General features: G+C 44.2%; 1 protein-coding gene across 3 annotated transcripts in view; it reads left to right on the forward strand.

Annotated features, from left to right (window-relative positions):
• Positions 1–23,334, forward strand: part of ETV6 (ETS variant transcription factor 6) — a 237,608-nt gene that overhangs the window by 85,161 nt on the left and 129,113 nt on the right. The window contains exon 2 of one of the 3 annotated variants that reach the window (XM_041736128.1): positions 6,396–6,522. The exons of 1 other annotated variant lie outside the window; for it this stretch is intronic. In XM_041736128.1, the coding sequence (XP_041592062.1) occupies positions 6,396–6,522 (127 nt within the window). Of the gene's footprint in view, positions 1–6,392; positions 6,523–23,334 lie in introns of all 3 variants that reach the window. One more of the 3 variants, XM_041736127.1, reaches the window with a different exon arrangement.

Here is a 23,334-nt window from a genome sequence, read left to right on the forward strand (position 1 = left end):
CAGGAAATACCTGGATGGATTCTAATGGCTATTTCCATGCAGAGGTTTTGCCAGGAGAACGTCTCTTATACATTGTGTTTAGTCCCTTCCTCAGCTAAATTCATTTACTCGCTCCCATCTGTGCTCCCAATAGGATAAGCAACAGGCTTCAGAAAGTTGGCACCCTGGCAGGTAGCTCTGTTGAGTGACTCTCAGGAACCCTACACAACTCTGTGAGGAATGAGGGCACAAAGTGATGAAATATTCCAGAGCTGCAAGGATTCTTACAAGCTTGGACTTATCTCTTGGGATTTCCCCCTAAGTCAGGAAGCCACTGCCAATGGGCTGCTGCTACTTAAATGTAGTATCCTATTCTTCTGTGTATACCAGCCATACCATCTCGTGAGCTGGAGACTTGAACAGATTACTTAACCCCTGTGATCTTCAGGTCGGGTTCCTCATGTGGAACGGGGATAATCATGCCTTCCTTGCCGGGTTATTGGGAGTCTAAAGTAAAGGCTTCATGGCAAGTGTATTCCAAATGTGCCCCTTCCTGATGGTTGCAGTGACAGCAGCTCCCAACTAAGAGCAGCACATACGCTCTGAGGTGTGTAAGTATTATTATGAGTGCCTGTGTATATGTGTGGGTAAAGCGACACAATTTTAGATATTGAGACCATCTTGGATATTCGAGGACTTGACAGTGGCAGTACCCATAATACCTCATGCAGGTGTTGGCTTGTAGTGGACACTTGAAGAACGCTGAAGTATTTTTCTTAACAACCATAAGGAGAAAAATGCCCTTGTGACCTTTTACAGCGGTCTTTGACTACAGGGCCTGTTGCTCACACTTCTTTTTATTCACTTTGCTGTGCACAGATAACTGTTCTGGGCAAAAGGAAGACTTAAGATGCTATAACTAATTGTGTCTGATTGACAGGCACAATATGCTGTCTTCTGGTTTTAGGCCAGGAAGATGAGAAAAGGCGCTGTTTCAGTTGTAAATATACAGGGATCTGCATAAACACACCTGTTCAAATGTCCAAAGCAAGAGCCCATCTCAGACCAGTAAAGCCAGGCCCCTAAAAAGATCTCCTCATTGGTATGTGTGTGTGTGTGTCTGTGTGTGTGTGGTTTGTTGGGTGCACCCCACCCTGCCCCCTTCCAAGGGCTAAATGGGCATCTGGGTGACAAGGACGGAAGCCCACAGGGACGAGGAGTATAGCTCGACCTATCCTAATTTTTACAGAGTATCCCCATTTTTTCCCTCCTAAAATTACTGCAAGCACATCAAAAGCCAAAGGCTGAATGAGCTGTCCAAATATAATGACTTGGCACCCAGAGGGATGTTTCTCTCAGCAGAGCAGCTGGACGCTAAGAGGAGGGACTGCTTGGACCGCCGGGATAGGGGTCTTCCCGAGCTTCTAGGGGATGGAAAGATAGCATCGCTACGTCACTGCTGGGATTTGATGGAGCCAGTTTTCTCCTTCAGAGTTCATGTTTGAACACCTCCGATCCCAAGGTATATCCCAGATCGTAAGGTGTCTTCCTTCCTTCTGGGGAGATGTCAAAACTGCCATGCATGGCCTGTGGCTCCGTGTACAGTGTGGATTGAGAAAAGTAGACTGGTGTTTTTGTATCTTTTCCCAAGTTCTTTAAGTTGATCTTGCTACCTTGGGGGTGAAGAAAATATTCAATGTAGCTTTGCCAGTGAAAGAGAGAATGTTAGTTCAGGTTCTTGTGCGTGTCTGTTTGCATTCACTGTGCCAAGAATCTTTAAAACTGTGCAGCTCCACTTTCTGTCTTGCTCACTTTTTGGGTGACGTATGGATCGCTCTAGTTAATGAAAGCTTATTTAATGAAAGCTCCAGCCACCACCTTGCATCATTTTGCAGACACCTGAGGGTACTTCAGTAATTGTGCATTCAGACCTCCAGTGTAGTGAATCTCGGTAAATTACTTCCTACAGGAGATATTTCTTCTTTTCAGTCTGTGAAAGACAAACTGTAGAGTACAAGCCTCCGCTTTCTCAGGCAGCTTTCCTAAAAACCTGCAGGGTGGAAGAGAGCCCCTTCCTTCAAAAGATTGAGTATTCACAGCGCGTCCAGTGTATCTCTGGTGCCTGCTGTTTTCCATCTTGGTTGAGTTGCTAGTTTCATTGCAATGAAGGGACACCAGACTGCAGCAGGATGAAAAGGGCACCTGTAGATTTCCACTCTCATTTCCTGAGAAATGGTCACCACTCTGTTCGAGTGGCACACTTCCCCCTCGGGACTATACACGGGCTTCAGAAACCATCATTGGGCATTCAGGAGATGGATGGGGCCTATTTTGGGGAAAAGTTGCTAAATTGGGGATATCTCAGCTTTTGAGGAATCTTTAAGATTACCTATGAACCATCTTTTTGCAAGTACAACCAAACTTTGTGTCTGTTTTTCTCAGTTCCAGAAACGTGTTATCTTTATTTTCAGAAAATTAATAATTAGCAACAGGTTCTAAGCGTCTCAACCCTTAAGCTTCTTTAAAGAACTAATGGTGCAAAAACAAATGTGTCAATGCATCAGGGGGATCCCAATGATTTATAGAAGCTCTATGTTGAATAGTTTTGAAAAGGGAAGACTCTTGGTAATAAGAATAGTCTTTCTTTCTTTTTTTTTTTTTTTTACTCTTCTAGTCTGTAATATGCAGCCATGGGGTGGGAAAGAGAGGGGAGGGAAATACCATTCTCCTATGGATCATAAGTTTAAGTTTATTTTACATGATAGTCATAGGTTCCTAACTACTTGATTTAAAAATGAGCAGAATCCAATGGGTACCCTTCATTGGCCCTTCATGGTTTGGGGGAGGAAGGAGGACAAGGGAATAGACTTCATTTTGGTTCTGGTAGTTAAATGCTTGCAGCAACTCTACTCCATATTCCATTTAAATTAAAAAAAGAAAAAAAGAAAGAAAGAAAAAAGCCTTCTATAATGGTTAGTGAAATTTACATTTCATCCCTTGCCTAAAACTATTTTTAGCCTTATTTTTTCTTTTCAGAGCTTTGTGTGCTGCTCCCCGCCCCCCCCCTTAGGTATTACAATTGGTTTTAGAAATGGCAGTGCCTCCCTTTTGTTCTGCAGGTTGGTTTGATAGGTTGTGTCTGCAAATTTGAGAGCAGCACGTTTAATTTTTTTAGCATCTAAACAATAATGTAACCACATCACGGCCCTTTCAGTCACATCATTGACCTCCACCAGCGGTTTATCCCCCTACACTTGAATGCATTAATATCACTGTCTGTAGCATTTTAATTTAATTAGAGCAGTGGTTATAATCCTCTTGGGAAAATTGTTATCTCCTCTGTAAAATGTTAAAATAAAACACCTCTGGTTTTCATCGGACTGACAATTTGCTTTTGAGGTGAATGTGCTGTAAGCAGGTACTCCCCTTTTCTTTGTTGGGGTCAGACCACAGAAGCAGTTGTGAGGACCAAGAGATTTCCGTAATTTGAGAAATTGGATGTTGGTCTCCTTAAGCCTCTCTGTCTAGATGTCTCCATCTGAGATAGTGGTGGTTTTTTTTTTCCTATTTCTAATTGCTCATTTCTAATATTTTATTCTTATTTCTAATTTCTAGTAGTCTGCAGGTTGTGCCTTGTAGATACTAAGTGCCTGATTGTAGGAATAGATGAAAAAATGTGAACCTTGTGAGTCGCTCTAGAAGTTAACAAAAACAAGAGACAAAGGGAAAGAAGCCTATGGTGTGGGATTCCCAAGCGTGTGTTTTGTTCTGTTTAGGAAAGGAGCCCACGTACTGGGCAGTGTCCTTTCTGGAGTCCCCTGAATGCTCTGCTGGCTGCCGAATCCAGGGTCAGGGTAGATGTGTAATGGCCGCTAGCAAATTGCTCAAAGTCCTAGAAGCACATTTTTGCTTTTCTCCTTCTTGGTACAGGTATCCTCTCTTCTGATAACTGACAAATCTCTTCTTTGAACCTTTTAAAAAGGGCTTCCCATCCCAAGTTTTTGGTGTTGCAGTATGGCTGAGTAGAAACCATTGTCAGGAATAAGAATCTAGAATCTGTCTCTGTCTAGAATTGTTTGGACATGGGGGTGCTCGTATAAAATCCCAGGGCAAGCACTGAAGTGTGGCATTTCAGTGTAGCAGGAAGGACAGGCAACCACACAGAAGTACATGCAATGACAAGTTAGCAAGTCAGAATATATGCATTTTAAAGCTGATACCTAGCTTGACCCTTATCAGTAGGCTGGAGGTAGATTTCCCAAGAAACAAAGCAAAATCCATTTTGGGGGCTGGGTCTCCTTCATTTTTGTCCTTGATGGATTTAGTGAGGGGCAAAGGAGCTGGCATGATGTGGCCTGTCACAGAGACCAGTTGCAGGATCTGTTGAGTCTCTCCTTGCATTAAGAGACAGTCATCATATTATGAAATGCCATCTTCTTTTTTTTTCTCGCACTTGTGCCATGCCATTTGAAAACTTTGGCTGCACTATGTTTTCTTCATCAACAGTTTCACTTCTGCAAAAACCCTAACAAAACAAAGCTATTTCTGGGAATAAAGTTAACGGCAGATAAGATATCTAGACATATATTGGGACTGGGTATGTTGTTTTTTTTGTTGTTGTTGTTTTTTTTTTTTTTTTTTTGAGGGTTGAAGTGTGTGGAGAATTTGTTAAATTAGAAAAACAGACTGTGTTTAAAATGCTTAGAAAGCCTATCTCACTTTGAAAAACCCCTAAACAGAATTTGTATGTTTCCCATGGGTGCGTTGATGTCTTTGCCTCATTCACCCCCAAAACCCCAAACCAAACACCAAAAAATATAACTCATCCTTAAGCTAGGGTTGCTCAAAATAGGAGTGATGTTTGCTAAGGTTCAAGAAAAGTGAATTGAAGCTTTTGCCCCTGGGTGACCTTTCACCAGACATCTTGATCGATACAGAAATGAAATCTAGGATGTGTGCGCCTGCCTTTAATTAAGAAATTCACGAGGAAAGTATAGGATGTATGCTTAAACAGAAATATTCCAAATGCCCTATTTGCTGGTAGAGGATGCCTCAGGGAAGGTACAGCGATTCCATTCGGAAATTACAGAAATATGTATATATTCATTTAAAATCGAAACTTCCTACCACAACCACCAAACTTTCCAGGCTCTGAGCAGAAGAGCAGCTTTAATTTGGTTATAGAGCCGGGGGGACTCCCCCGTTTCCCTTTTCACATTTGATGAAATATAAAATGTTAGAGAACCATCTTTCCAAAACATAAATACCCCCTTTGCTTTATTTTCATCTGTGATTTTTCTTTTGCTTCTGATCTTTGTTTTCATGATGGCATCTTACTAATCTTTCTCCCCCAACTAATTTTTGTACCTTGTAATGTTCCACTTTACTTTGCACATTTGAACTAGAGAAACTAATGGAAGTTATGTTTATTTATGTATGGACTTTAAGTCAAAGTAGTTGATCTAAGATGCAAATTGCACTGCTCTTCTAGCTGATAATAGTTGGTTCCTTGCCATTATTTGCTGCGTTTTAACTTAAAGCTAGTAATAATCCTTCCCATCCCATCCAGTTGTTTTAATTGATCCAACAAACACTGTTTGAATTTAAACAGTGAATCTGCAGAAGTCTCCTTCCCCCTTTTCTTGTCAGTTAAATAAGTATCTTCAATTAAACAGCACTTGCCTTAAATGCAGACGGTTCTTGAATGAGCTCTGAAATACTTCAGGAGCAAAGGAAGTATTGATTCTGAGTTGGAGAAAGAAAGGGCAAGGAGATGCCATTAATGTTGCAGATAATACCCTGCTACGGAGGAAAAAAAATTAAACACTGGATATTTTTGGTTTATAATGAGATAGGGAGAGCGCAAAAGAATCTTGTTTGTAGATTTATTAATTAAATCTAGAACTTAGAAGCCATCACTCTGAGCTTACCTCTCAGGGGACCTGAGGCCAGAATCGTATCTATAGTAGAAGCTGGGGATATTGCCAGAGAAGAGGAAACGTGGTTTTAATGTATGGGTGACATTAGTTATGTGACCTGGACAAGTAATTTTTGAAAGAGGAGTCTTTTAGAGCCATTCTCTTGGACACGCTGTTTCATTTCCTCCACCTTGTCTCGCCTTTTTCCTTGAACAAACCAACTAGTGCAGAGAGGAGAAAACGGACACCTACTGACCCGAGTCCAAAGGAGGAGCCCCACATTCAGCCTTTCCAGAGGCTCGTTATAAATCCTAAATGCTGGAGATCGGGAGGCCAGCTAACCGCGTGGAGTGTCTGGAGAGGGGCCGCGGGGCCTGCGCTGTGAGGCCCGCTCCCCAGGGCGCAGGTGCCCCCTCCCTGACTTCACACCCAAGTCAGTTCCAAGCTTTCATTGTCTTCTTCCCCCTCCCCTCTTCCTGCCCTTCTTTTTAACAGCAGGAACGAATTTCATATACGCCTCCCGAGAGCCCGGTGCCGAGCTACGCTTCCTCGACTCCACTTCATGTTCCAGTGCCCCGAGCGCTCAGGATGGAGGACGACTCGATCCGCCTGCCCGCGCACCTGCGTGAGTGTCCGCGGGTGCTGGGGGGGTGGCTGCGGGGAGGGGAGGGCAAGCTCTGGAACTGTTGTCCCTCGGGCTAGAGCGCGAAGCTGCTTTGCAGTCTCCCCCTCTGCCCCCACGAATGGCTTTGAAAAGCTCGAGACTCCTGTCCCCCAAAGACAAGTTACCCCGACCTCTGGCAATGCGACTCCCCGGCAGAGTCCGCGAAATCTCCTAAGAGGCAAAGTGAACTTTTTGGGAACATTTGTCTCCCTGACTTCACACTTAACTCCTCTTTTTAGTGTTTTCATAGGTCCTAAATTTTGGGCAGTTTCTGAGTTAGACTCTGTCCCTGCTTTGCTTTTAGGCTGTATGTTCTTCCTTTCTTTACAGAGCCTCTCCTCTTTTTTTTTTTTTTTTCCCATGTTGGCTGCTTTTCTTTCCTTCGTTTTACTGCCTGGATCCGGCCTTCATCCCATCCTCTCCTCTCCCCTCTCCTGTTCTCTCATGCCTGCGTTGCCTCTGGCTCAGGTCGGTTGTTTGTTTGTTTGTTTTTTTTTTTTGCTCAGGTCGGTTTGAGGTCTTTCACCTTTCTGCCTGAGACCCGCTCTGCCCCTTGCCTCTCCCAGCTCCCTGCCTGAATCCTCTACTGCAGCTTGGCAGAGATCAGGGCCAACGCACTTGTGCTGTTGGGGCCAGTCTCCAAAGCAGCCGACACCTGTCGTTTCCTTTTTGTCTGTCTTTCCCGTGCTGCCACCCAGCCTAGATGATACAGCATGATGGGCCAGCTGGGGAGGATGAGTCACCTGATTCCCACCCTGATCACAGTGTCCAAGAAATGCCAGGTTTTCTGGCTTGAATATTGTCCCAAGGGCGCAAATTCCAGGCTGCAGACGACATGGGAGGAGGGTCACCTTGGCCCTTCCCTAGCGGATTCCTGATGCTTCAGTGGTGGCACATTTGTGCTTGCCATCTCTTTCTGGCATGGTAATGCTCCCCAGGATATTCTCCTCCTCTTACTCCACCCCTCTTCAGAAGCCAGAAGGTTGCTTGCCGAAAGTGGAAAACAAAAAGAGACAGAGGATGCAGACTTCTCTTCGCTCTCACCCCATGATAATTCAGGGAATCAGGTGACTATGATGCTGGATGCTGGGGAGCCCTAGGGGAATATCTGCTGGCTTATCTTTTCTCCTCCAGTGAGGATGGTTGCTAAGATCATGGGGAGGAGTTGAGGGCCATGAGAACCCTTCCTTCCCCTCCTCCAGCTTGCTGTGTCCCTCAGTATTTACAAAGTTGCTGCAAGTTAGAGTCAGCACATTCTGGCTTCACTTGGGCCAGGAGGTAAAGGGCATCACTCCACTCTCCCATCTTCTCCACAGTGAACTTTTACAGTTGAGATTGGGACTGTAGAGGTCCTGTGCCAGGGTCATGACTGTGGGCACTGTTGTCCTTGGTAAAACTGGAGTGTCATGGTACCAGTGGAGCAGCAGGACTGGAAAAGACACTGAACTCGGGTAATAGCATCTTTGCCTCCAGAAGCTGTCCTGTGACTGGTATATTCCCTTCAGGAATATTCACCTGCAATTTGAACATGCTCATGCCATGTAGGCAAAACACTTCTACTATCTAATCTCATTCATTTAAAAAAATAATAATAATCTCATTCATTCATTCATTCATTCTACAAATATTCCCTACTGAGCAGGAAGCCCAATGTGGGGCTCGATCTCAGGACCCTAGGATCATGACCTAAGCCAAAGGCAGATGCTTAATCAACTGAGCCACCCAGGCACCTGGCCCTCTTAGGTTTAAAATATCATGATTTCACTTAGGGAGTCATTTTTCTCTACTTGGAACTGTCTCTTCTATACCAACACTGTTGCTGGAGTCAACGGTTTCCTCATGGGCCTCAGTTGGGCTGCCTACCACTGCTCTGCAGGCCCTGCCATGCACCTAGCACACAACTCTAATAGCTGATATTTGTTGTGGGATTGCCCTGGACCAGGGACTGTTTGACGTCCTTTATGTAAATTATTTTATTTAATTTTCCCAGCAGTACTGGTAAGGTAGATATAGATATTCTTTTAATATTCATGTCACACATAAGGAATTTAGGGCTTAGAGAATTTAAGTAACCTGCCAAGATCACACAATTAGTAAGAGGTAGAGTCAGGATTCAAACTCAGTTCTGACTCCTGAGCCTAGGCTCTAGTCTATTATGCCACTATGTAAGTGTGTTTAATAAATACTTTTTTGGAAAGATGGATGAATTCAGGGTTGACGCTTAGCCAGTATTCACCGATGTGGCTATAGTGGCTGAAATGGTTTATGGCTGGAATCTTATAACTGGTCAGTGAATTGTGGAATAGTTTGCTTATGTCCCTCAGATGGGACGGATGGATCCCCACATATATAATGATCAGATATAGGATTGTAGGATATTACTCCTGACCTTAGAATATAATCAGGTGTTAGAGTATGGATTCAGGTCAGGTTGATGCCTTTTTCTGGCAGTCTGGCTTTGGAGACATCCAGAGTAATCTGCATGAGCCCTGTGGTCCTGACATCTGGACTGAATCCTCTGAAAATGGAGGCTCCCAGACTCTTGCTGTTTGTCCTCAGCTGGGGCTTTCCACATGAGGCTGAGCTGCCCTCCTCCCTCTCCTGTTCCAGGATTCAGCTGCCCATCGAGCTGTTTGAGAAACAACTCATGTAGCCCCTAGGATGGTTGAGGCTGTGCCATATACTTGAAGATGCATCCCAGCTGGGTTTCCAAACCTAAAAGAAAATAAATATTCTAACAAGGGAATTGGGTTATTGCTGTTTTAATCTGGGATTCCAGACAATTCCCAATGGAATGCTCATGGAAAGTACGGGGAAGAATCTGGAAGCCAAGACAGCAGCAGGACATTTATGGTATTGCTAGGTTGAAAGCATTTTTAGCTGCTTGTTTTAAAGAGATACTCACCAGACTGGTGAGCCTCAAAGTAGCTGCTTTTCGAACCATGTGTCCTCCTTGATCTCCAGATAAACCTTCTCTCTTAACTCTTTTTTCTCTTTTCATTCTTAAGTCAAAATATATCCTTTTCTGGTTGGAGGGAAGGCAGGGCTCATGATATCAAAGATTCTCATACAGAGAGTTTCTCACCATTTTGTTCTGCCAACACCAGATATCCAATCTGAAGACCCAGTGAGACAAATTAGCAAGCTATTGAGAAGTAGAAAGTAAATGCCTTTCCTTCTGTTTGCCTGTGATAAAAACAAAGTGATAAATGGTGCAAAGTGTTAAGTGGTGACTGTAGAGGACTTGATAGGGCCAGGTGGGATAGTCTGGGGTCTAGGAAAGGAGGAGAGCCAAGGGGAGACGGTGCCAGCCCCGTGCCATCCTGGCCTGGCCGCTTCACTGCCTGCATGGGTAGGCTGGTGCCTGTCAGCAGTCGTGCGCAGGTTCCTGGAACCTCCCTGTGTTACTAGGAGAGCAAATACAAGTATGTTTATTGAGCAGACAGAAAGGGCTTCTTTTTTTTTTTTTTTTTTTTGGCCTCCTTCCACAAAGGGTACTTACTTATTTTTGAAGCTTGAGGGTAGAAGTGCTGAAATACAACAATTATAGCAGGTAGGTGAAAAATACAAAAAAGTTCTAGTCCTTAAAGGGAACTAGCCTCTCACCATACCTTGAAAACACTTAAAGAATGAGAGACCCCTGAGAGTGCCTAGAGGAGCTCACTGTTGATTCTCCAGCCACTGAAGACCATTGTCTCCTTCTCACTCAGGGCCTAATGGTGTAAGGGGGAGACTTTTTCTTTTTTCTTTCTTTTTTTTTTTTAATATTTTTTTTTATTAGAGAGATAAAGTGCAAGCATGAACAGGGGGAGGGTCAGAGAGAGAAGCAGACACCCAGCTGAGCCTAGAACCTGAGGGGGCTTGATCCCAGGACCCCGGGATCATGACCTGAGCTGAAGGCAGACACCTAGCCAACTGAGCCACCCAGGCCCCCCTGGGGGGAGAATTTTTCTCTTGTGTCTGCCCAAAGACCACTTTTTTATAAATTCCTGGGGGGAAGAGTGGGTGGTAAGGGGGCAGCCATAGGTGCCTCAGGAGGTGGTGCCAACCCCGTGAAACACTCAGCTTCAAACAGTTACGCTCAGGGTTGCCCATCTGATTATAGTAAGTATACTTCAGACTTATCAGGCAGAATTGAAATCACTGTCTTTTTTTTTTTTAATTTAATTTATTTATTCATGAGAGACAGAGACAGAGACATAGGCAGAGGGAGAAGCAGGCTTCATGCAGGAAGCCTGATGTGGGACTCGATCCCAGAGTCCTGGGATTATGCCTTGAGCCAAAGGCAGATGCTCAACCACTGAGCCACCCAAGGGTCCCACTAACTGTCTTTTCTTTATTTTAAATTTCTTTTCACCTGATTGTTTTGGATTTAGGTGATACAATCACATCTCATCACAGGTTGACATTATCTGTTTGCCCAAAGACTCCGCATTTTGCAGTGCTGGTTGGGCCTACTCAAACCCTTGTGAATTGATATTTAAAAATTAGAACCTAGGACTCATTCATCATTTTTAATAGGGTTACAGTTTATGATGTTGTAGGTTAATAAATAGCCATAATAGCTGCTCAGAGTTTTCTAGAAGCGGAACACCAGAAATAGTCCCTTGGCTCTACTTCCTTTCCTTGTGAATCTTTCAGAATTCTTACATTACTACTCCTACTTGTGTGTGTTTAATAATTTAATTTAATGCCTTCCTTTGGAAACGTTACCTCGCGGCTCACCCACTTGGTGATTTTTGCCTTCTCTGCAAAGTAACGGAATTGAAGACAGTCACATGGCAAGCAAGGCTATATTAGAACCAGGATAGTGAAACGGGATGTAGTGCCTCGCTTTCCTAATGAGCTAGAGCAACCCACAATTGTATATACTTGCAAGTTAATTTTGTTCCCTCAGAAGAGGCAAAAATGGGAATTAAATATCGTTTTTCATGTTTTGTATTGTTATAAGCAACAGCATGTGCTCCCATATATTGTCTCATTTAATCACAGAGCCGTCCTTGAAGTAGGTGTTACTAAGTCTGTCTTATTGAAGAGGTGACTGGGTCTCCTGTAGGTCCACAGAATTGTCTAGATTCACACCAGCCTGTGAAGAGCCAAATGTGATGTCTATTTCAGAAGTCACCATGTAGGCTTCTTGGGAGAACACATAATGACAGGGTCTTGTGGACTTGAAAGTAGCGGCACTTTTGACTGTTGGAGTCTGGGCGGCCTTGGGTGCAGGGACTGGGAGCACTTTGGTTCTGGGCATGCACTTGACCATTGATTTGTGCTGAACCTTGACCAGTCAGCTTCCACCAGGAACCAGGCCATGAAGTCCTCAGAGGTCCAGCTGTAGGAGTGGGGCTCAGTCATGTCCTCCCATTCTCTGGCATTTCACCAGAAGTGACCTGGAAACAGGTCCCACAGCTCTTTTTGGGGATTCCAAATGGAAAGGCATGGTAGTAGAAAGGACTTGGGTTCAGAAAGACCTGAGTGGGCTCATATTCCAGGGCTATGCCTCCCTTGTTAGATGATTTAACCTCTCTGAAACTCAAATTTCTAATACATCTACTTATGAGGCTGCCCTATAAGGATCAGAGCTAACTTATGGGTAGCACCTAGCACAGTGCCCAGCAAACAGTGGCCAGTAACTCACTGGAGCTCTTTCAGTTTCCAAAGCTGATAAATAGCCTGATAAGTAGGCTTCCTCATTTTCAAGGACCAAGAGAAGCGTGTATGTCCTTGTGTGTTTCGCTTAACAAAGGGCCTAGAGTTTTGTCTGCCTAGCACTGAGACAGATTTCCCTAAGTCACACTGGAAATGAGCTCTATTCTCTAACAATGCTATGATCTCTGGGAGCTCAGTTCTGCTCTGGAGCACTTTCCTGCCCCATGCTCTCCATACCTCTGCCTGGAGTGGTTCTCTTCTGGCCCCAGTCTGTAAGCCTCCCTCCTCAGCCTTCCCTACTCTTCTTCTAAAACCCAGCAAGTCCTCCCCTGTCCTTTGCTGTTATCAGCGTTCCAAAAATGGCCTCTCCTCACACAGCTGCCTGTGACGTGTCGTGACGTCACCGGCAGAGTTGAGGCAAGGACATGGGGAAGATTTCCTTCTCAGTCAGCACCTGACAAAGCAGTGAGGACTTCTCACAAAGATGGCCAGCCACCCGTGTTTTAGATCTTGTTTCCCTTAAGCCTTCCTTCAGGTGCCTCCACTTTTCACATTCAAATGCTTGAAAGCTTTCTGCGTTTCCAGCAGCACATGCGGCTGCTTCAGGGCCCTGCTTAGCTGCTTCACACAGCTTGAAGAGAAAAAACAGCCCGCAACAGAACAGCCAGGATGCTTTGGAAGGGAAATTTCCTTTTTGGGCTTGCAGTCTGAAAGAATTTCCGATGCAGGCAGACGTTAATTCCTAGCTCCATGCTTCCTGATAAGGAAGCAGCTTCAATAAATGCAGCTATTTATAGATGTCTTTAAAAAAAAAAAAAACATATAACCAGAGGTCTATTGACCTTTTCTTTCACTTTGCATTTCATGCCGTGCGCTCCGTGTACATTTAAGGCAGTTCCTCCAGCAGAAGCTCTGACAAAGCGCCTGTGATCTGGGGAGATGGAGGAGGCAGGGCTCTCAGTGTCCTTGGAATTCTGAAGTTGGCGTTTGGAAGCTTCTGGCAATTGATGGTTCCTACCTGGTGTTGTGGGTTATTTATGTGAGCCCAGAGACACCGCACACTATTCTAGACCAGGATTGAAAAGTTCTGACAGACTACGCCAGGCAGCCATTTAAAAGTAAGAGCTAAGTAAGAGCTTAAAAAAAAAAAGGTAAGAGCTGATTGAGAACCAGTGAGTTCTCTGAGTAGAGACTGCCTCTCAACTGTCTCCCCTTGGACTTGACAACCGACCGGACCTCTGTGGTCTTTCTCTTGGCATATTAGGGCCCCTGTCCATAAGTTCCATGGTCAACTTCGTATATAGCTACACAATCCTTGCTGACAGGCATGATGAAGAGTCAGGGTGATGTTGGCATGAAATGGCTTTCCTAGGTTCCTCCTCATGTCCTCTTATCACAGGCGTTGACTGGGTCGAGTCTATACAAACAGGATAGAGTTTCCATTCTCAAACAACAGATATTTTCTTCCATTTTGCTTCAGACCTAAGTTAGATCTTATCCAAGCTCAGACTCTTGGAATTTCTAACCGGAATGACTTTGACCACCTCATCTTTATGTTTTTCCGGAGGTAAAAGTGACCACAGACCTTTGGATATTACTGATTTCCCTGTTGGCAGAGGAGGATTCTGGTTCAGTTGCCTGAACTGACCCTGTGAGTTTTGGGGCTTCTTCCTTCTGGTCCCTTCTGAAGCAAGGTAGAGCAGGATTTGAGAGATAGAAACTGTCCCTGGCTCTGGCCACATGCTGCCTGTAAATTCCCAAGAATAATTAGTTACCCTGCCCTGATATTACTGCTTCCATCTTGGGTAGGTGGATTAAACTCCATTCCTTTGAAATTAGACTCTATTTCTGTTTCCTCTAGATCATGGATAGAAATAGCCTCAAATGGAGCTCCAAGATTTCAGTAATAGAAATGCAGATTGCAGATATAGGTACTGGATAAAGAGCTGTAGATGTGTGGTGGATGCAGATTAGATGCCTGGAAGGAAAAGTCTAACCCAGGCAGGGCTGTGCGGGGAACACTTGATTTCACCAATTTGCTGAGGCTGAACTCTCTACTCTGGGGTGGGAACATTTACTAAAGTGGTTCACTGAGGAGGGGGAAGGTTTCTAACAAGTATTAAGGGAAAAAGAAGGTACCTAGATGAGTCTTGAAGGGCGTGGAATAGTAATATCTTAGGAAAAATTACAGGAGTAGCAGGCAGTCTATGTAGTTCCACCTTAGAAGTCACAATATTAGGATTTAATTACCCATTTGTTTTCCAGGAGTGGCTTATTTTTGCAAATGAGTTTCTTTTTTGTTGTTGTCATACCCCACCTGCCAGTTTGCCAGAACTGTGCTTCTTCCTTAGGAGCCATTCTGAGGTCAGCTGTGTATAAGATGCTTCTCTAAAGAAATTTCTGTTTTGATAATGTGCGGAATAAGTAATCATTGTCACTGCTGTTATTGAGCACTTTCTGTGTGCCAGAACTTTTATATATATTATTCTGAATAATCTCTAACAGTGCGAAGTAGATATTATATCTGTATTGTGTCTGAGGCTCAGAGTGACAAACCAGTTGACCAGAGGTCACACGGAAGCAGGTGAAGGATCCATGATTTGAATCCAGGTCGAATCCTAAAACTTAGGCTTTCTGTCACTTCAGTGTTGCTTCTTCATTAGGAACTGATAGAAGTCGTGATTGGAAGCTGTTGGTTAGAAGGAGGAAATCCCAGCTAACAGCTTGATTTCTTTTTTTAATTTAAGTGAAATTTTTATAAACAACAGACAGGAAGGCCAAAAGGGATAAAATGAGTGACATAAACTAAATTACCTTGTGAAGTAGTGTAAGAAAAATGTTCAAGTTCAGTCCTCTATGCAGACTGTTATTGGTAGTGTATTTTCGGGTACCTCTATAAATTCTGGATAATGTTAGAAACAAAATTAAATGCAAAAGTGATGATCCACCTCCCGGATGATTATAAAACAGCAAGAAAGATGATGTGCTCACATGGAGATTATAGTAATGAATTCACAAAATGAAGCACTTCACTTCCTAATGCTTTCTGTTCATCGGACATGTTTCAGAAAAGTTGTATGACATTCAGTGCCTCAGTTTACCAACATGGCATATGTTCCAGGAAATTCTGCCACAGGGTAATAGAGCAGGGAGTGTACTTGTCTGGGGCTGGTCCTCTGAGCGTTGGCCCAGTGTGCTTTGTTTTGGGTTCTGGGGTTGGAGGGTCATCCCAAACAATCTGTTATTTCTCCCAGGGTCATTTGTGAAGCAAAGTAGCTTTGGTGTATGATTCCCTGGGGTCCTTCACAGCTCAGACATTTTATTTGTTCTCTAATTACAGAAGAGAAATACGAGGGATATTAGTAGTGGAGCATTATCTATAAATCATAAACATCATGATTCTCACTTTAGCACTCAACATCAAATTTTAGTTCAGATGGTGGTATTTTGGTGACACAGGAAGTTGTCCTCTACTTTAACTGTGACTGTTTTGTGAGGATGCCCCTCTTGTGAGGAAATATGGAAATTCAGCACCTGATACTGTTGGACACTTCCCGACACTGCCCATAGTGAAGATGAGGTATAAGGTAGTTCCTCAGCCTTGCAGGTTTTCTGAGGGCTTTCACAGCCACTCACACCTTATATGGGGTCCCGGGAACCTTCTCGCTAATCTCAGGCCTGTTCCCTGTTTCTCATAGCCCTGAGAACTGCAAGTTGGCTCTTTGCCCAGTGCATTACACACAGGTGTGGCTTCTGGTAACTACCTACTTGACCCCAACTGCATGATTTGTGGGAATCCCCTCTGCAACTTGAGGCACGTTTGCCTTTCCTGTAACCTGTAAAAAAGACAATCTACAATTTGCTCCTTCTGTAGATGCCCACTGGGTTTCCGGCTTCACAAAGCCAGCTGATCTGCATGGATGGGGCCGCCCTATCCTCCTTCAGCCGGCCTCATAGCACATGCACAATTAATACTGCATTAATTAATTATAGGGGGAAAAAAGCGCAGTTGGCAAGGGAATGAAGGCTTTCAGCTTCTAAAGTGAAGGCTTTGATGCTGAGCTTTAAAGTACATTTCCATCCGCCCCAGCCAGCAAAGAGAATCTGTGACACTTATACCATCCCATGGGCATGAAAACTCACACCCAAGGAACTATTTCTAAATAGGGGCCCTGAACTAGTTACTCAGATCATTCACTTATTGCCACAGGCTGTGAAGAAGGGGTGTAGGATTCAGGAGACAAGAATTGCCCAAAGCAGCAGTGATTCGTGAACAAAGCTGATGAGTGGTTTTATTTGCCTCCTTAAGTAGCTCTCAGGTCACCAACATCAGGAACTCATTGTAGAGAAATAAATATGAGCAGATGACTTGGTGCCAGCCCTCTAGAGGAAATAAAATCACTCTTTCTTCTTCCTCCTCTGATGCCTTACTTGGGGAAGTAGCCCAAAGGCAGTGCAAGTTCACAAACCTGTTGTTCTGATGGGTTGGAAAGTTCTTCCGTTTTGGGTTGTTCTTCTATCTTGGGCAGATTGTTCTACTACAAGTGAACAAAGAGGAGGAGAAAACGCTTGCTTTTCTTTTTCATTCTGATTTCTTCCACATCATCATTCTCATGGTTCTGACTCCCACACTTAATCTTTTCACTTCTTGTGTGAGGTAGTGGTGAAGCCACTGCACAAAATCCCCGCCCTGGAGGGAGAGTTTCCCTCCCTTTCCCCTATTATTTGCAGCTCTGTGTCAGGCATTTTGTGTGGTGCTCCTGCTGCCCTTAAAATCTGGCCACAAATCAAATATTCACCCAGATATTTGAGATTTTAGTGAAAGGCCTTTTAGAAGTACCAGAGCAGAGATTCCCTGAGAGAGATATTCCTCCCTCAAGAGCCATGAGTTATAAATGTCCTTCTAAGCTATACTTGAATTCTCTGATCATGCTGAGAGGAACTTCAGAGACCCACAAAAATCAAAACAGATGTAAAATTTGTTTGGAGCTTGTAAAAGGAAAAAAAATTTCTTTTGATTCTTAGGCAAAGAGAAATTTTACTTCAGATGAATTCAAATGAGTGTGCGTGCGTGTGTTTGGTTCATATTGTTTCATGGCTATTACTCCAGATAACTGCTTCACAAAGCTTCTGTGGTGATTCCTATTAGTCAAAGTGATCCAGGGAAAGAACTTGAAAATGCAACTGGATTCTGTAGTGCTGGCATTGTATATCTAGCTGTGTAGCAGTCTCCTGTCTCGTACTTTCTCGTTTGCAAAAGGAGTATTGAGATTCAGAGAGGCCGGCTTCTAAACTTCTATTGTCCACATGACGCTACTATGGATCTAGGACAGAGGGTTTAGAGTTGTTTGTGAACAGGGCTAGGCTTATGCTTCAGCAGGGTATGTGGTCACCCAGTTGCAGTGATTTGAGAGTGCCCTGAACACAATGAACTGCCATGATGTTGGAAGCTCCACTGTTAAAATATATTCCTGTTGGGTTGGGCATTGTTTCTACCAAGCTCTGCTTTTTAACAGTAAGTTGTTAGGACAACAACTAGTACCTTGGAGAGTGATAATTAATACATTAAGTCCCTGATATCTTAATGAAAATTAGTTTGTCAAATCTCTTGAATCTTTTGAAATAGGAAAACCGTGGCCCACATAGAAGGCCAAGGGAGGGAGTAGAGTTGGAAAAAACTCTGATTTTGCTTAGGGTTGGCCTCCTCCATGGAGAAGACTGATATAAAAATTGGATAGAAAATCCAAGCCCCTTGATTTAGACAAAACATCGTGAACCTGCACCTCTAAGACCAAGATGAGTAATCGCATATTTATTGTGCCTGGTTGTTGGTCTCTAGACGTGGCCAGTATCAGTACTGACTGAACAAAGTCGGACCTCCTCTGGCACACGGTCAACTTGAAAACGTGCAAGTCATCTTCATTGCCTTGAGAGGCGGAGAGAATTTTGAGTCTGAATCCTTAAACCTTTCAACCATTCCTAACCAGAATGTCTTTACTTCCGAAGTGACGAAATGTTTGATTGTTAATACCAGGCCCATCCTGCGGTTATAAGGGACCTGTTAATCCAAGTCTCAAGTTGAAGTGGTCAGGAAAATCTTGACTTATGGAGAATTTAAAAGGGGCTAGCCAGAGGGGAGTGGCTTATTTGAGGAGTGGGTGTGTGGAATTTAGGAGGAAGATCCTTCATAGCTCTCTGTGTGCACTAATAACTAACATTTACTAAGTGCTTATGGAAGGCACTTTTCACATGTATTATGTCATTTAATCCTCATGACAGCCCTTAAAGGCAAGTTTTATTATCCCCACTTCACTGATGAAAAGTCAGGTTTAAAGAGGGTGAGGAACTTTCCCCGAGTCGCAGAGCTTGTAGTTGGCAGAGCAGGTTCCTCAGACTCTACTCTACATTCTCCCTCCCAAATGTAATCCAAAGGCCTATTCCCTAGACCATTGTCTTTGAGAACATGAAAAATGATGTTGGGTCCCCCTTTGAGATTCTGCCATGGTTAAAACCTCATAAATTTTAGAAAAATGGAGTAAGTCACTGAAATAAAATTATGCATCTGCTCCACGGAAAATATCTACCATAACCCCAAAACCTCAGAGTTAATATATTCAGATTTCAGTGAGCTATATGATTCTCACTAGTCCCTTAAATATCGCTCTGTTTCCTGGTAAACAATATCCCTTACAGAGTCCTGGCACACGAATAGCATAATAAGATCAGATTCTATTGCTCTGCCATTCTAGTGCCATCTAATTGCAGGGCAAAAATCCAGGTCTGTCTCAGTTCCTCATCTGTCCGGGTCTCTTTGTCCTACTGGCTGCTCAATGGTTGGAAGTTCAATACCACTCCCTCCTTTTGTGCTTCTAGGCTCTGTGTTGTTTCCTTTTCACAATTTTTTGTTTTGTTTTGTTTTGTTTTTAATGAAGTGATTTGAAATGGAAAATTAAAAACTTAAGTAGGATTCTGATAGTTTCCTGCTAATGCCTCTCTGTTAAAAAGCTTCATAAAATACTATATATTATTATTCACTTCACAGCTGCTCTGGGCGCTCACCCACTTAGTGATTCACAATATGTCTGAGAGATTAGTTTTACAAGGCTGTGGTTGGAGATATGTTTTCTGTCCATGTTTTACTTGAAATCTTCACGGGGGAAGTTTGTGTAGAAAAAAAAATACCTACCACCCTTGATAAAAAGGAATTTGGTAATATATGTGCTTCAGAAGCACTAGTGGGCTCTTTTATTTTCTTGCACCCTCTTCATTTGAAATACTGCAGTTGTTCTGTGACAGGTCTCAAGTCAGTGTGGGACCAAGAGAGAACAAAAGTGTTTTGCTCCAGTGTGGTTGTAAACCTCCTATTTTGGTGTCAGATGTGTGAGAGAATCACCCTTCTGATTTCAGGCAATGGTGGTAAATTAGGCCATAATAATACAGCTTCATCTCAATGGCCAGATCTGATTTTTTTAAAAAAGATTTTATTTATTTATTCATGAGAGACACAGAGAGGCAGAGACATAGGCAGAGGGAGAAGCAGACTCCCAGTAGGGATCCCAGGACCTGGGATCACAACCTGGGCCGAAGGCAGATGCTCAACCACTGAGCCACCCGGGAGCCCCATGTTTTTGTTTTTGTTTTTTAATAGTTAAATCCTACAAAGACAGGGATTTTTGCCTGTTTTACTTACTTTTATCCCAGATACCTAGAATAGGCACATAGTAGGCACACAAAGGAAAATAATTGAGGCCTTCATTTAGTAAGAGCAGCTGGGGAAAAGCAGTTTGGGGCCTTCTTTGTGTAAGCATTCATGGTAGCAAGTGGGATTGATGAAAAAACTGGTCAGATGTGGGAAACATAAAAATAAAACATTTAGATGACACCAGATTCCCTCTCTGCTACCCCCCCCCCCACCACCACACACAAACCAAGTTGTCCCGATTTTCCGAGTCTCTTCAAATTAATACAATCTTAACTTGAGAAAAGAATAGGTGCTTTTATGTTGCAGCACCTCTGGTGACTGCAGGGTGCCCATTTGGGAGCGTGTTTGTGGGTGCTGCATAGGTAAATCTACAGAGGGGCCCGTCTCTTGGGCAGAACGGCAGGTCCTCAGTGCTTCGTGGAGTTGGAGCTCTTGCCCTTCCCCGGGCTAGAGGGGGGCAATGGCACAAGAGGACGAAGAAGGGGGAGGAAAGGGCGGCCCGAGGGCTGGTGTCAGTGGGGTCCCCACCCCCGGGGGCGAGAGCCTCACTGTTTATCCCCACATCCCAGCAGCAGCAGAAAGCCAGGGGTGTTTTCAGGACTCCGCTGCCAAAGTTTCTTGAAACAGCTCTGCTCAAAGGCAGATGCTGGGCTCACTTCTGAGGGAAATTTCCTTTTTGGGGAAGTTGAAGCAAAGGAATTTCCTGTGTGGGCAGACAGCGCTTCCTGACTTGAAGGCTTCTTGGAAGGGAAACGGTTTCATAATGAAATGACAAATTAAAGACATACCAGCCGGGTTCACTTCAAAACAGCTATTGAGAGTGCAGGCAAAGCCCTATTATACTCCCTCACAGAACAAAAATAAATCCCATCCTGACAGGTTTCTGTATGCTGGATTATATCCGTCCCCCCCGCACCTTCCTTCACAGCCTTCTTCCTCTGCCATTCCTGCCACCCCCGCCATTAGCCGCCGCCATCTCTATCTTTAACCGTCCCCGGAGCCGCCGGCAAGGAGGCTCGGGGCGTCTCCGGCTGCCTGGCTCCCTGGCTCCCTGGCTTCACCCATCCCTGACCTACATGGAGGCCTTGGAGGCTGCGGCCCAGGCCCGAGCTGCTGGGACTCACAGAAACGACCCCTTTCCCTCCCCCTCGGACGCAGACAGCGACCGAAGATGCCTCCAGCAGTGGGGGGACCGCAGCCGGTTCCTCAGGCTGGCCTGGCCGGGCCTGGCCGCCGGACGTGCGCAGCCCGCCGAGCTCTGCAGGCCCCGGGAGCGGAGTGCCAAGTCCCTGAGGACGCGAGGGTCCGCGTGGGCACAGAGGATGTCCTTGTACCCGCACCACCTTCCACGGTCCAGCCGGCCTGTGTCCTTTTCAGTTGACACGGGGATGCCTTCTGAAGTAACTTTCTTTTTTTTTTTAACAGAACAGCCGAGGAGAGAGAATGATGGCAGGGTCGTTTGTGGGGCAGAATTCATGAGTCTTAGGCGAAGGAAGGGAAATGGCACGGGTTTCAGAACCAGACGTCCCCGAGTTCAAGTGCCAGCTCTAGCGGCGTACAAGGAGCAGTGTAACCTTGGGCAAGTCACGGCGCTTCTGGCCTCAGTTTCCCTGTCTCTGAAATGGGTACAGCAGAACCCTTTTCACACCACTGTGAGGAAATTAGATTATGATTTCAGAATTTTTGAAATCTCTTTAAACCCCTCCTAAGCCATAGCCAAGTGGCACTTGTTTGTTTAGCCATGATTGGGCTCTTTGGGGATTGAAATACAATATTAGGTTGAAAGAATAAAATTGGAGAATTTGTTGATCAATATGGCAAGTATTTATTACAGATTTTCTCTGAGTGCAGTGGGCTTGGGCTCTGTGGGGAGATCTATACAAAAGTAGGGAGTTTAGAGTGGCCGCAGAAAGAATCTTGAACTTAGGGCCAGGAGGCCAGTGTCCAATCCTGGCTGTCACTCAGTCGCTCTGTGGCTTGGGGAGAACTGTTTAACCATGATGAGTCTTAGTTGTGTATTTGTAAAATTGGGGGAAATCAGACTCTCTGACATTAGTAAGCTTTGTCCAAGTCTGACATTGTATTAGCGATTTTAAGAGGTCCTGACCTTTTGCAGTTGTTCATAGGATTTATTCTAAAGAGCAAGGGAACTATTCACCATGTAACGGCCTTTCTGGTGAAGAAACTTACATCAAAAAGCTAGATATTTTTTATTAGTATATCTGATAAAAACAGGAAAAGATTAGTACATGCTAGGTCAGCTACAATTTGGTTTTGAGTGTTCCTGAGCAAATGCTGACTTAATAACTAGGAACATGGATTGGATATGGCAGTTTCCTCAAGAGAACTTGTCTCAGGATTTTGATTTACCTTCTCTCAGCTGCTCCAGGGGATGCTCAGCATGTTTCCAAATGGTTGTTCACTGAAGCCATTCCCATCATGGTTATCCTTGTCCAAATAGGCTTCTAGGACAGAGGCCACAGTGTTGACTGGTCCTGCCAATCAGGTTCTGGTATGTGCGGACATGTAATTTTAGGACTGCCACATTGTTCTTCCTCTAGCTTTAGTTTGTACGACTAAAGGACTCTGAGTGACTTTGCCATGAAGCATATTTTCTCGGCACTCATTTCGATTTGAGAAAATTGACGTATTAGAAAAATGTGATACCATGTATAAAAATCACAGTTGCAAAATGATGACCAGCTGAGCATTGCGTAAACAGCTGCCGTTTATTGGGTGTGTGCGGTGAGTTCCTAGTGCTCTAAATAGATTGTCTCCTTCATTTTATTCTCCCAACAAGTCTGAGAGGTAAGGGATATTATCTTCACTTTACAGATACAGAAACTAGGGCTTTGAATTGTTAAGTAATTTGCCACAGAACTGGTTTTGAGTCAGAATTTGAATCCAGATCTATGTGCTCTAGAACCTGTGTGTTTTATCCCTTCTTTGCAGCTCATCAGTGCTGTCAACTGTTTTATTTTTTTATTTTATTTTTTAAAGGTTATGTTTATTTCTTAGAGAGAGAGAGCATAAGCAAGGGGAGCAGCAGGCAGAGGGAGAGGGAGAAGTAGGCTCCTTGCTGATCAGGGAGCCTGCTGGGGGGCTCGATCCCCAGGACCCAGAGATCATGACTTGAACTGAAGGCAGATGCTTAACCAACTGAGCCACCCAGGGGCCACTTGTCAACTACTTTAAATTGACCTCAGTGCTTAGAAATGAAGTCAAACCTATGTATACCAGGCCCCTAAAAAGAAATAGTGCTAATGTCATAGTCTTGTAAAGGCAGATAAGCCTCCAGAAAATAATATACCTGGGCCATAAATGAGCAAACATCACTGTGCCCCTCACCTCTAGAAGAGAGCCCATTCTGGTTCATCCTAGGGTCAAGTTGGCCTAGAACCTCAGTAGCCAGCTCTTGCCAC

The sequence above is a fragment of the Vulpes lagopus genome, chromosome 21 (genome assembly GCF_018345385.1).
Source record: "Vulpes lagopus strain Blue_001 chromosome 21, ASM1834538v1, whole genome shotgun sequence".
In the NCBI taxonomy this organism is placed as follows: domain Eukaryota; kingdom Metazoa; phylum Chordata; class Mammalia; order Carnivora; family Canidae; genus Vulpes; species Vulpes lagopus.